The sequence below is a fragment of the Rhizopus delemar genome, genomic scaffold (assembly GCF_000149305.1).
Source record: "Rhizopus delemar RA 99-880 supercont3.3 genomic scaffold, whole genome shotgun sequence".
Lineage (NCBI taxonomy): Eukaryota > Fungi > Mucoromycota > Mucoromycetes > Mucorales > Rhizopodaceae > Rhizopus > Rhizopus delemar.
In genome coordinates this window covers 1592845-1605413 of record NW_027137829.1, presented here as the reverse complement: position 1 = coordinate 1605413, position 12569 = coordinate 1592845, and the positions used below count along the sequence as shown (strand labels likewise).

Sequence of the window (12569 nt, the reverse complement as noted above, 5' to 3'; positions counted from 1 at the left end):
TTATTTGAATAAAAGGAATCAAATATGATATTGAATCATATCTTGATATAACTTGGAATCATTTACAACATTATTCCCAGCACAGATCAATAGAAGACTTTGATTAGATTTCTATATTAAGGTTTATTCATATTAACGTCACATAGTCAAATAGATGACATGATTATAGTATAGTTTATTGATAACATAAGCATATTGAATATGGAATGATGATTACTTACTGGATTATTAGTCATGGAAGCAAATGTCCTAACTGAGATATCATTATAGTAATGCTATCTAATCATGGAACTGGAGGTCTTTATATCCATCCGTATCATCTCCTTGGATGTTCATATATCTAGAGTTATCTGAAGCCATCCCGATAACATATCGACAAAACAAGGTAGAAACAGGCTAAAAGAATAATTAGAAATAGTAATCATCTATTCCGTCAGATCGATGAGGAATCTGTCCTAATTCTTTAGCCGTACCATGCCTATAAATATTCTCATTTTTTACATGTAGAATTCAATTTTTTGTCTTACTTATACTTTGACTTAATAAAGAGATACGAAGCTCTAACAGTATTTCTTTATCTTTGTTGTTACTGTTGTATTCTATCTAAATCCTCTTTACTAAATATTTATCATTATTCTGTCATTTTTTTTATATTGAGGTACGGGATACTCTATACAATTATTACTTCATTCCTGTAAATAATTAACCAAAAATGGTTATGCTCTCAATATTTTTCAGAGGAGTAGTTATTACCAATTCAATAGGCATTAATGCCACGGCATGGGAAACTACTTTTGGGATCAGATTTAATTTAGGTTTAGTTTGTTATAATATTTATATAACTCACTAGTTGTATAAATCAAACGCATTTTACAAATCGTCTCTTATTTGAAATATCCCAGGTACATCAAAACTAAGCAATTATTTCTGTACATTTCTTCCTTTTGAATTTGATGGAGCAGCAGGAATAGCATTCTTTGTTCTTATCCAATCTATCTTTGGTAACTAGTTGATATTATATCAACTATTTTTCTTTAGACTTCTAATCATACTTACATAAAATAACAAATATCCTGCTTAATTCAATGATTAGAAATTTTATTTTTGGAAAGAGAGTTTTTTTCTGATCAATAGAAATTTCTTTGGACGAATACAGAACATTTATGAGCAGTAGCATGAAGTAGTGCCCGAAATATGTAACAAGCCTTGGCATTTTGGCTTTGGCGTTTTCTTGAGGATATAAATACTCTGCTCGTTCTTAAACATTCTACTGTATTTTTTATAAACTGAACTAATTATTTTCAATTGCTATAGCTATTGAAGAGAAATAAAACTAGCCAAGATATGAAGGGATATTTATACTATTTTGATATTTCATAATTGTGAGCTTTTTTCATTTCTTTTTCATGGAACTTGATCTGGACTTGTCTGATTATTAATACGATCATTTGATATCGTCTTGTAAAGGGTAGGTATGATTTTCTTGATTATTAATTCATTGAATTCGTAATCTATTTTCTTTTTATAATAAGGATTGTGCTAATAATAGTTTCATCAATCCTTTGCGAGGTTAAGTTGACGAGTAAAGGAGATGGAAATATCAACCTTGATTTAAACATTGATTTAATGGCAGGTGACAGATGTGAGAATATCAAGGTGCATTTAATTTAGTATATTTTTGGCATATCAGGTGCGTATAATTAAGGTTTGCATTGTTTGACATTTAAAGATGGTTTCATTTAACTAACATAATAAGGAGAGAGAACGTGGTACAGGATTGACGGATTCATCAACAGTTAATGTTGATTCATGACAGATATTGGTTCAATAATCATCCCAATCTGAGAGATGACAATAGTGATCAGAGTTTCAAGTCTCATTACAGAATGAACATGGATGCATTCGCCTTTTTAGTTGGTAAACAGGAAACACATAGAGGTTTCCAACTGACAGCTCACAATAGAACTCCTACGAACATACAGATGGCCACGGTTCTATGGAGGTTCACAAACTGCCATTTTGGTTGTCGAATGGCTCAAGCTACATAAGAAATTAGCCAGGAATCTTACCATAATTTCAGTACACGTTTTATTGATGCCATAATCTCCATTTTTGGTTATCTGATTGTCTGGCTCTCAACTCCTGAAGAATATGAAGAAATTGCGAGGGATTTTAGTGTAAACACTGTTTGTAGTACAGACAAAGTCTTCCACTTTATTATGGATATCTGATCAACTTCAAAATTCATAGTTTGGTTTAGATAGAACTTTATATAAATATCCACACATTACTTTATTACAAATAAACATCTAAAAAACAAACTTGAGCTGTCCACGTACTTGTCTGTTTTATTGATTTATCTTTTTCTACTTTAACTTACCTAAAACACCACAGTTGAAGCTTCCGAAGACGTTTAAAGACATGTTGTTTGTTGCGCCCAAAGTCTGACCGAGCCATTTAAGAGTCTTCGAAATGGCACGATATGTCATTATAGGTAAGTATTTTAAGTTATGAACAGATATCAAAGCCATGTCTTCTAACTCAATTTTACTTTAGGATTGAATTTGGAAGTAGTTATGTTAGATTCTTTTTTTAGATATGTCAGTAAAATTGTCCATACCCCAAAAATACCAATTCCTTTGCAACGGATTATACCCATCATTGAAATCTTTTGGAAAATAAAAGCTTTAATAGATGCATTTTTTGTTGATGCTTTTCGGGCAAAACAGTGAAATTTAGAGAGATTGCTTATGCTTAAACGATCTTCTAGAAGATATATACGATGATACTAGAATTTTAAATGTTACTGAGGTTTGTCCGATTTGAAAAGAACAAGAATAGTGTACATCATGGCCTACTTCATTTCTTACTAGGACGTTATTTCATATTTATCAAATACTTTGAAGCACTTAATGCTAGCGTTTCTCTATGCAATTCATTGTTTTTCTCGTTTTACTTCTTCAACCTTTGCCAACATTCTAATACCAGTAATAAACGAGATAATGGATGTAAACCACGCGGTTTTATAGTTAATTCTTGAAATTCAAAAATATACCCAGACCACGATATACGGCTGATAACTTTTTTTTGCACCGAATCTCTACAACTTTGTCAGTTGATGCATGAGCGCGTTGAACAGCAGTAACGAGACGATTTATTGAAGTGGGGCTTTTGGATCCCTGCACACTAACTTGCTCTAAAAATATTTTGGACACTTATCATCGGATGTTTTCTAAATGATATAAATGTGGTAAATTGCAATCAAGCTAAAAATGACTTTATACGCATTTTCCCCATAAAGAAAAATAAAAGTGAGAATGTGGAAAAGAATATAAGCAACTTCAAAATCATTTATATAGACTAATTTTGTCTATAGAAATAAATTTAAACTTAGACGTAGAATGTGAGCATGCCAACAAAAAGAAGACGAATAGTGATCACTTGAAGCCTCCAATTCAAAAAGTGAGGACATTCTGGATTTTTTTTGATTAAGAACTCAAAAGCCATGGATCAAAATTAGGTCAGTATTTCAATAGTTCAACTACGATGCAAGTAATACTCGATCAAACAAATACAGTATCTATAAGCTTGAATAAAAATATGATTAAAGTAAATCAATCTCGATAGACACCACGTTTACTTTGCAAACAAGTAAACTCTTTTTTTTTTTTTCATTTAGTTGCATCCTAAGTGAAGGCAGCACTCAAGCCTACGGAGACTACTCACGATAAAAACTAACTTCCGCACCTTACAAAGCTCTACGGTATGGAATTGTCGGTCATAATGCTGTAGAAATCCTATCAACCGTGTTTATCCAAAAAGAAGAAGTTGTTCAAGATAAAAGCACAAATAGAAAAACACCTTCCCTATGTACATCTCTAAAAAAAAGAGATATAAGTAATCGACACTTATCTCCAAAGGTATAGGTCAACCTAATAAAGCCACGAAAATGTGGAATAACTTTACAATTTGTAGTTGATTTCAAGTTATATTTCGTTTTGATTCCTTAAGATACATAAGCAGTCGGGAAGCAATTATACTATTGTGTGGAGGATTTGTCTCCTATATTAATTAATATCAGCTATATTTATTAACGTTAAAAAAAATAATAAAAATCAAGTCAATCAATCTTCGAGTTTTCTTTTTTGTGATATTTTAACATCAGATCTGTTGAAACAAGGAGGGATGACAGGTGTTTGTAATGAAAAACAAAAATCTGCTGCTTTCCTTGGTCGATTTTCAACAGCTTTCATAGTTGTCTCCATCACAGCTTTTGTTTTCCATATAATTTCGATGATGGGTATAATATCTGCCGAAAAGGAATTGATATTCTTTGGATACTTAAAAACATCAGTGCGAACAATCCTGCTAGCATATCCGACAGGAGAATCTAACATAACTACTTCCAAATTCAATCCTAAAGTAAAATTGAGTTAGAAGACATGGCTTTGATATCTGTTCATAACTTAAAGTACTTACCCACCAGACAGTTGTCTTTTGATGTGAAGATATACTCCAATAGATCTATATGATACTGTGAGTGATTTGATTAGAATTAAGTGTTCTACGTTTATTACCTTGAGTGTTTCCATGCACTTGGTTCAAAAGCGTCAATTGAGCATTTTTTCCATTCGTGTCGCGGGATCTAACAGTATCATTTGCTCGCGATGACGTAGTGACAAGTACTTTATCCACAAGCAACGTGTCATACAATTTGTTGACCACTTTTTGAATCAAACCCACTCTCACTTCCTGATGTTCCTGTCCTGGAGACTTTCTGGCGTATCCAATGACTGTGAAGTTATTTTTCTTGAGGTTCTTGACATATGCCTAATACTTTGGCAGATGCTCCGTAATTGATAAAGTAATGCCATTCAAATATTTATTTTTTAATGTCCATAAGACTCGACATCGAACCTTTAAACCGTTTTGATCCCTCAATACTTTTCGTTCCTGTTCTTGGTTCATGTATAAAACTTTCTTGGTGTTGCACCACTTTATGAAAGATAACAATGATTTCTCATCAAATCTAGTTGTATATAACATAATCAAGGAAAAAATATTCCTGGATGAGACTTTCTTTTTTATGTAGTGATTCGTTCCATGGCTCAGTTGGGACATACACTTGATTCAGAAACTGAACAATCTGAGCATCGTGCACTATTTAATAGTATTAATAGCTAATATATCTTCCTTCTAATATAGTTTCATGACTATCGCAATTACCATGAGCAAGTAATGGTAGTTAAAAGCTGAAAAAAAGTTTTGTGCAGCCGTTTTGTCTGTTGCTGTATATACATCGTGGTTTAAATTCATGTACAATTTTTGATAGTATATTATATAGATTATCACATATCCAATCATCCTGAAGTCTCTCAAATGGCTTGGACATACTTTTGCAGCCATACACAGCATATCTTTCATTGTCTTAGGAAGCTTCAACATTCCATCTCCCATGCACTTATCATCATCAACACCAACAGAATCCTTCCCTACTTCTGTGCAACCAAGTTCGCAGTCATCACAAAAGAAGAGCATATCCATCTTGTTGCCCATATTTTTTCTTTGTCTGACTTCCTGTCCTTCTAATCTTCTCTCATTGTTTCTTCTAATAGCAGACGCCACACTGCTCTTCTCCCCAATTTCCACCTTCAGTTTTGACCCATCAAAGAGGGTATAGAGGAAGCTCCAAACACGATGCTTCACTTTGGCCTCAAGAGAGTTGCAGTTGTCAAGCATTTTATACAAGTAAAGATCAGCAGCTGAAGAACATATTTGCTGTACCCATTTTTTGTCTTTTTCTTGAAAAGGATGGAAAACATTGCTGTGTGCTTGGTAGTAAAGATCCAAAGGCTCAGCAAACTCTTTATCAAAAGAGTTGATGTAATTGCTGAGGTCTTCAGGTAGCGAGGGCAATGCCGTTCTATCCGTGTTCATGATCTCTCTGATTTCTTCTGTGGTGAAGTAATCCGTCCATATGCTGTCGGACACATCAAGAATGAAAGAGTGAACTGGATGCTCATAAATACAGTTTGAAGCAAATAATGCCATCTGCTTTTCGACTAACTTTTCGGTTGATAAAGTCCACATTTTTGAGACATCCAATAATTCGTACATCATTCTGCACTTCTCCTTCTCTTCAGCTGTCAATACGTAGTTTTTGTCTGTGCTTGGCTGTCTTGAGCTCGATTTTGACGTTGAAACGCTGTTTTTTGTCAAAACACTTTGATTCTCCTCAAGAGCACCAGTTGAACTATCACTGCTTGTTTTTTTTGATGTTCGAATACGCTCTTCCACGATAGACTAGTTATCTACGCTTTTTTCAACATTCATTTTCAACATTTTTGCGACGCTCAAAAAACGAGACTTCCAGTCACCTTTGAAATCAGTCATGTCCTTATCTTCATAGGAATTAACCATAATATTTTGCATGGACTTGATGAAATTCTCCCAAGTAATGGGCTGTTGTGTTTCATTCAAATTCAACAAGCAGGACACAATTTCTAAATCAGACAATTAGCATTAACTTCTTTTTTTTTTTTTACAAAGTGCTACCGTCTTTGTATGGACTATCTGTAGACATGATTTATTTCTAGAAAATAAAAATATAAGATAAAAATGCTGGTCTCTAATTCTTAAATTAGAAGAATTCAAAATACAAAGTATGACAAAACAAGGACATTTCGATGATCGGAGTCTTGCTATTTGCATGCTTGTAGTTCACACATCAACCACGAAGTATTGTTTTATTGTCATTATAGTCAATCGGAAAGCGTGGTTGATAGAGTCAACATAATTGGGTACTTCAGATTCAAGGAGGTTAAACTTTTCCTTGTATTTAATTTCTTCTTTTTGACATATTACCGTAGTTACACTCGTTGCTCTTTAAAAATTCTCATGCAGAAAGACTTGGTACGATATAAGAGCCAAATGTTATCGAGCTAGAATTTGAATGATTTCTTACATACTGTATTTTATTCACCTTCATACTAACTTAAATATGGCATAAGAGGCTCATATTTTTTAAGGAATGTATGTGACACGTGTATAAATAAGCGAGTCCCAATAGCAAACTTCGATGATTGGCTAGTTCCGCAACAATATTTAAACATTCGGATATAAATTACTTGGAATGTTTTTTTTTTTTTTCTTTCTCTTAGTTTTCAGATCATCACGGCGTTATCACTGTGGGCATGGGAATATTATTGTAGTGCGGTATCTGGGCGTAATCACTGTTGGTTTAATGTGGGCGTCGTTTTGGTGATAATTGAATGTTTCAATCAAATAGCGTGGCAGTTATCTCTACTGGATATCGCGGCGTTATCCCTGCTGATACATTGATTATCTGTTATGGGTAACATGGACAAATTGCGTGGGATCTATCTTTACTTGATAGACCGGCGCCTTTTTGAATGGTGCACTTGCAAAACACTCGGCATTTTCCACAAATTACGTGCACGATATTTATCTGATAGCTGGATTTTGCTCAGAAATAGCGTGGTCGATGCTTTTGAAAACATTTTTTTTTTTGGGATTAGTAGTACTTTCACCTTCTCGTGGTTAATCCTGTTAGTATCAAAGTTTTTTTTTTCTTTTAACTTTGAGAAGCCAAGAAAAGTACTTGTAATACATTTTCCTCATTGCCAAAAAAAAAAAAAAAAAAAATAGTCAAGCAATGGTTTAATAAAATTTCATGTTTTAATTGACATCAAATCTACCTCAGTTAAATGAAGCAGAGAAGACCACCCAGACTTTCAATTCATAATATTACTTAAACTATCAAAAAAGACAAGTAACTCTCATAATTGATCTCATCATCAATATCATCCTACTTACCATCATTGGTAATAATGTTATTTATATGCTTGACCTTTTAATCTTTACCCCATCGCTATCAAGTACGATCAGCCCATACATGGCTGTAGTATTCTCAGTGTCGTCCCTAAATTTGCTGTGTTCTAGTCCCATCAAGTTTTTCTCAATTGTTTTTGCTCAGAAGGTTGAACTTGTCGGATACTTTCACAACAATAGTGTACATCATGACCTACTTCATTTCTTACTTGGACGTTATTTCATCTTTATCAAATACTTTGAAGCACTCAATGCTTAGTCTATTTCCATGAAAACCTTTTTTTTTTCTACTGCTCATAAATTTTCTATTTTCAAACGCAAATCACTGTAGGTAGAGAGAGGAAATGTACATTGAGTGATTTCGTGTACTACCTTTTCCTTCCACAACGAGTTACATATGGAAAGGAAGGGGTGACATCTTCGTTTCCTTAATTGTTTAATAGACCATTGTATTACAAGTTGTCAATGATCAAAAGAGCAAGAGAAATGTATCCATTTTCCTTTGTAATCTTCCTGTGCGATATGTAATTATTTTATCCATTTTGTTATATTTCGAATTCTATCAATCAGTGATACCTTTTAAGCAAAGTATACAGCTTAATAGAATACATTAATAAATCAAAAATAAACTTCTCTGGTAAACAAAGTATTTTATTTATGAATTCGAATTTATATTTAGTACAAAGGGTTAAGGTATTCGTTTTTAGAAATATTTATTAATTTTGCTTCATGCTGGTAAGTTTTGAGTGATAGTATGTTGAGAAATAAAGAATTCAATAACATAAGCTCACCCTTGACCCTAACATGATACAAATGAACTTATGCATAGAAAATCTATTCATCTATTTCGATTTATTAATAAAGTTCACTTTACACTGTCGTAAGAAAGAAAAGTAAACATGTTGAATAACGAGCATAGTTTAGGCTATTTTTTATATGTTTGTTGGTTAGTCAAAGCAAGTTAAATATACAAAGACGGATGTCCTTTCCATCTACTTTTTTATCTCAGTGATCTTGTATAATGTTTATAAGCCTCAAGACACTAGAATGTTTTTGATTTCTATTCAATGTGATCATTTCTTCTAAATTATAAAATACATGTGCTATATGCTGTGAGTTTAACGAATGTTTCAATCTTTTTTGCGTGTTGTAATAAAAGTATGCTTGGATACTGCTTTGCTTTTTTAGAGAATGTCTAATCTCAGAGATTGATGACGGATGAAGTTTATTATGATTTTACTCATAAAGACATCCAGTTTAGCTCAAATACAGCATTTGTGTGCTATCAGTTCATCTAAACCAGGAATAAATCATATTATTTAATTGATAGCACTTCTACTTATCATTTGCATAAATCAGGTGGGCTAGATTCCATTATCCAATCAAATTATTTTTATTATCTGACATTGAATCCTAAATTGGTACCTTGAAAGAAAGGTTAAAGTATCTGAAAGGGATGTTGAAAGAAAGGAGGTGAAGCGTTTCTTTTTTTAGTGTCACCCTTTTCTCTGTACACAAAAGTTTAATTTTGGCGTTAAAATAAGCTCATTTACAAAGATTACTTTTTTTAATGGGGAGTTCATATTACCTATACACGTGCTATACACAATAAGAAAAATTAAGGAGAATAAAGCAAAAAAGAAAATAAGGTAAAGAGGATAGTCATGGAGCTTTCTTTTTTTTTTTTTTTTTTTTTTTTTTTCTTTCTTTCTTATGCAGGCATCATAATATCACGAGTTTATTGAAATAATAAAATAAAATAAATTCATTTCCCTTCTTTTTTTTTTTCCTCATTTTTTTTTTTTTCTTCCCTTTCTTAAAATTATGGGAAACAATCCAATTCCATATGAAGTTGTCCATTGTTCTTCTTGGGATGACGATTATAGTCCAGAGGAATTAGCTAAAGCGAGTAATAACAGTACTTTTACAACAGAAACTTTTACTGAAAAATGTCAAGGCTGGCAAACACCCAAGTAAAATTAATTAGAGTCACTGTATTTATTGTATTAATAAAATAACAGGTGCCCTGAATACCCTCAGGATTTAATTATTCATTTATTATCAGGACCATCTCATATTAATAAAGTGCAAGTGTTATCACATCATTTCAAAATTGCAACTAGAATTGATGTTTATATTGGAATATTAAAGGATCCAGAAGATGTATTAGAAGATATTGTTGTACCCGATAGCATCAATGAGGAAGAAGAAGAACAAGACAACATGCTTATTGAATTCACTCGACTAGGGTAACATTTCACTCTACTGTTTTATGTTTATTCTTATTTGTAAATAGTTATGTTTGTTTTGATAATAATGCAAGAGCGCAGTTTCGAGCACGGGAACTGAAATCAATCAAGATTAATACAGACGGAGAGTATGTCAGACTGGTGATACGTAACTGTCATAGAAACAGATTGAACACTCACAATCAAGTCAGTATCATTTATTATCACATACTTCTTTAATTTAATAAGTAACAGGTTGGAATACTAGCATTGAACGTATTGGGTCAACCGATACATACCTCAAGCAATAATTCATCCTCAATCCTGCCCGTCAAAGATGATATTGTATATTATATTGAATTCATTGTTATCATCATAAATTAATGATATCTTTAGGCTCATTCTATGCATCATAGTCCATTTGATGACAGTAGCTTATTAAGTTCATCTACTCGTCGTACAAGTGTATCCAGTAACCAATCTATCCTTCAAAGATATCCTTCTTCAAATTTAGTAGAAATTGAACTTCAGCAGTGGACTACTATCCTATTGACAGCAGAAGAAGAGGCCGTACAAAGTAATAGAGTATATTGTATATGATAAATTAATAATGAATATGACTAGATGAAGCATATCATGAAGCTAAAACATATAAATATCTTGGTGATAAACTAGAAAGATTTACCAAAATATTATCAGACCTTGAAATAGGAAAAAGACATGCAGTTGAAACAAAAGATTATGATGAGGCAGAGAAAATTAAAGTAAAACATATCTTATTCTTACAAACAAAGGCTTACAGTGATGTATAGGATGATATCAGAGAAATTAAACAAACAGCTGAAGCATTATTAAAGCAAGCTAATATTGAAATAAGAGATGGTAGATTGGTTACGTTGGAGCCATCACAAATAAGATCACCTGAACCTCACTTACTTGAAGGAGGACATGACTTGGATGAAACACTCATTGGATCAGAGCAACCACAACCACAACTGTCATCACAACCATTACAACGCGTGCCAAATGAAAGCTGGATGGTAGTCGAAGAAGAAGAAGAAGAAGGGTTTATGATGGAAGAAATGGATCCTGAAAGTATACCTGAGGCTATTATGGATGAAGAACGTGAATCATTCTGTGTACCCATTCAATTGTTTGGTGAAGACATGATTGCCTGTATATTGAGCATCAAATCAAAATGTAGGACCAGAGGATTAAGTGAATTAGAACAAGAGGTAAAGGGTGCCTACAATTTGGCTAGAAACAATCAACATGTTTGTGTACTCTTTGGAGAAGATGAACGCAGTGAAGCGATCGAAGGAATGGCAGAAGATTTTGTAAATTCTGTACTCATGTTGATCCAAGAAGCCGTGATGGACTCAAGGGAAGCTATTGTATCCATGGCAATATCGATTTGGTATGTGCTCAATGACTATATCCAATTGTCCATGATAGTGACAGAAGACATCATTGAATGGCTCGAACGCACTTTTTGTGGATTGTTGAAGCGTACGGGTGATAGTAACCCCAAGATAAAACAAGAAGCTGTTTCATTGATCCTTGTCTTGGCTGAAGCTTATTCTACCCCTCCTTTTACCCTCTTGCCACTCTATATTGGTAAACCAGAAAGAATGATTCATAATCATAAGGAAGCAAAGGCTCGTATTGAGCTTGTAGAGGCTACAGTCACTAAATTGGGTGTGGATGCGCCCGCAAAGAAAAAGACGGCTACTAGCAAATTAAAGAAGGCCATACCTCTTGATGACCTCATGCAATTTGTAGTAGCTTATTTAGGACATAGTCATGACGAAGTACGAGAAGCTGCGGTTAAATTGATCATTACTATCTCAGATCAAATAGGATTTAATTTAGTTAGCACTTATATTGACGAATCATTGAAATTGTCCTTGGCCGATGTAAGTACATATGAAAGCGCATTAAAATATACTTACGATGTGTATAGACCGTAAAGAAGCTTGTAGATAAAGACTCAATCAATACCAAAACCATTAAAAACGATACCAAAAAGACGATATCCGAACTACGCGCCTTAACTGTAACAAGAGCCCCCGCTCAACGTACAACTGCCGTTAAGAGATCAGCTGCTACAAATGATACCAAAACAACTACAAATGAAAAGAAGAGACCAGCTTCTTCTACCATCAAAAAGACAACCACAACCGCCAATACCCGTACTACAACACGTACTACTAAACCAAAGGAACAGCTGCCACCACCAGTGAAAGACGAACCGCCTGTTATCAATGAAAACAGGTAAAATATCAAAAAATGCTGTGCTTTATCTTATATACTTTCTTTGGCAGTGTTTGCATCTTTTGTGATGAAGTGAACCCTGAGTTTAACGAGGATACGCTTATTAAGCATTATTATCATTCATGCCCTGTTCTTACCAATTGTCCAATGTGCAAAGTGGTAAAGTATTTTTTTGTGCTTCATCATCTTTATATATTCACTTTGTAACAACAGATC

The 12569-nt window shown here is 33.4% G+C and overlaps 2 protein-coding genes across 2 annotated transcripts; one reads left to right on the top strand and one right to left on the bottom strand.

Moving 5' to 3' along the window:
* Positions 1 to 4124: 4124 nt before the first annotated feature.
* Positions 4125 to 6117, bottom strand: RO3G_04799 (uncharacterized protein; the record flags this gene model as incomplete). The annotated part of the gene is made up of 7 exons (XM_067659389.1): positions 4125 to 4417; positions 4480 to 4524; positions 4578 to 4830; positions 4918 to 4995; positions 5124 to 5160; positions 5227 to 5252; positions 5395 to 6117. The coding sequence occupies 7 exons, from the start codon at positions 6115 to 6117 to the stop codon at positions 4125 to 4127; spliced, it is 1455 nt and encodes a 484-aa protein (XP_067515490.1).
* Positions 6118 to 9675: 3558 nt separating this feature from the next.
* On the top strand, positions 9676 to 12357 carry RO3G_04798 (uncharacterized protein; the record flags this gene model as incomplete). The annotated part of the gene is made up of 7 exons (XM_067659388.1): positions 9676 to 9824; positions 9873 to 10100; positions 10262 to 10286; positions 10476 to 10656; positions 10704 to 10843; positions 10892 to 11995; positions 12043 to 12357. The coding sequence occupies 7 exons, from the start codon at positions 9676 to 9678 to the stop codon at positions 12355 to 12357; spliced, it is 2142 nt and encodes a 713-aa protein (XP_067515489.1).
* Between the last annotated feature and the right edge of the window lie 212 nt (positions 12358 to 12569).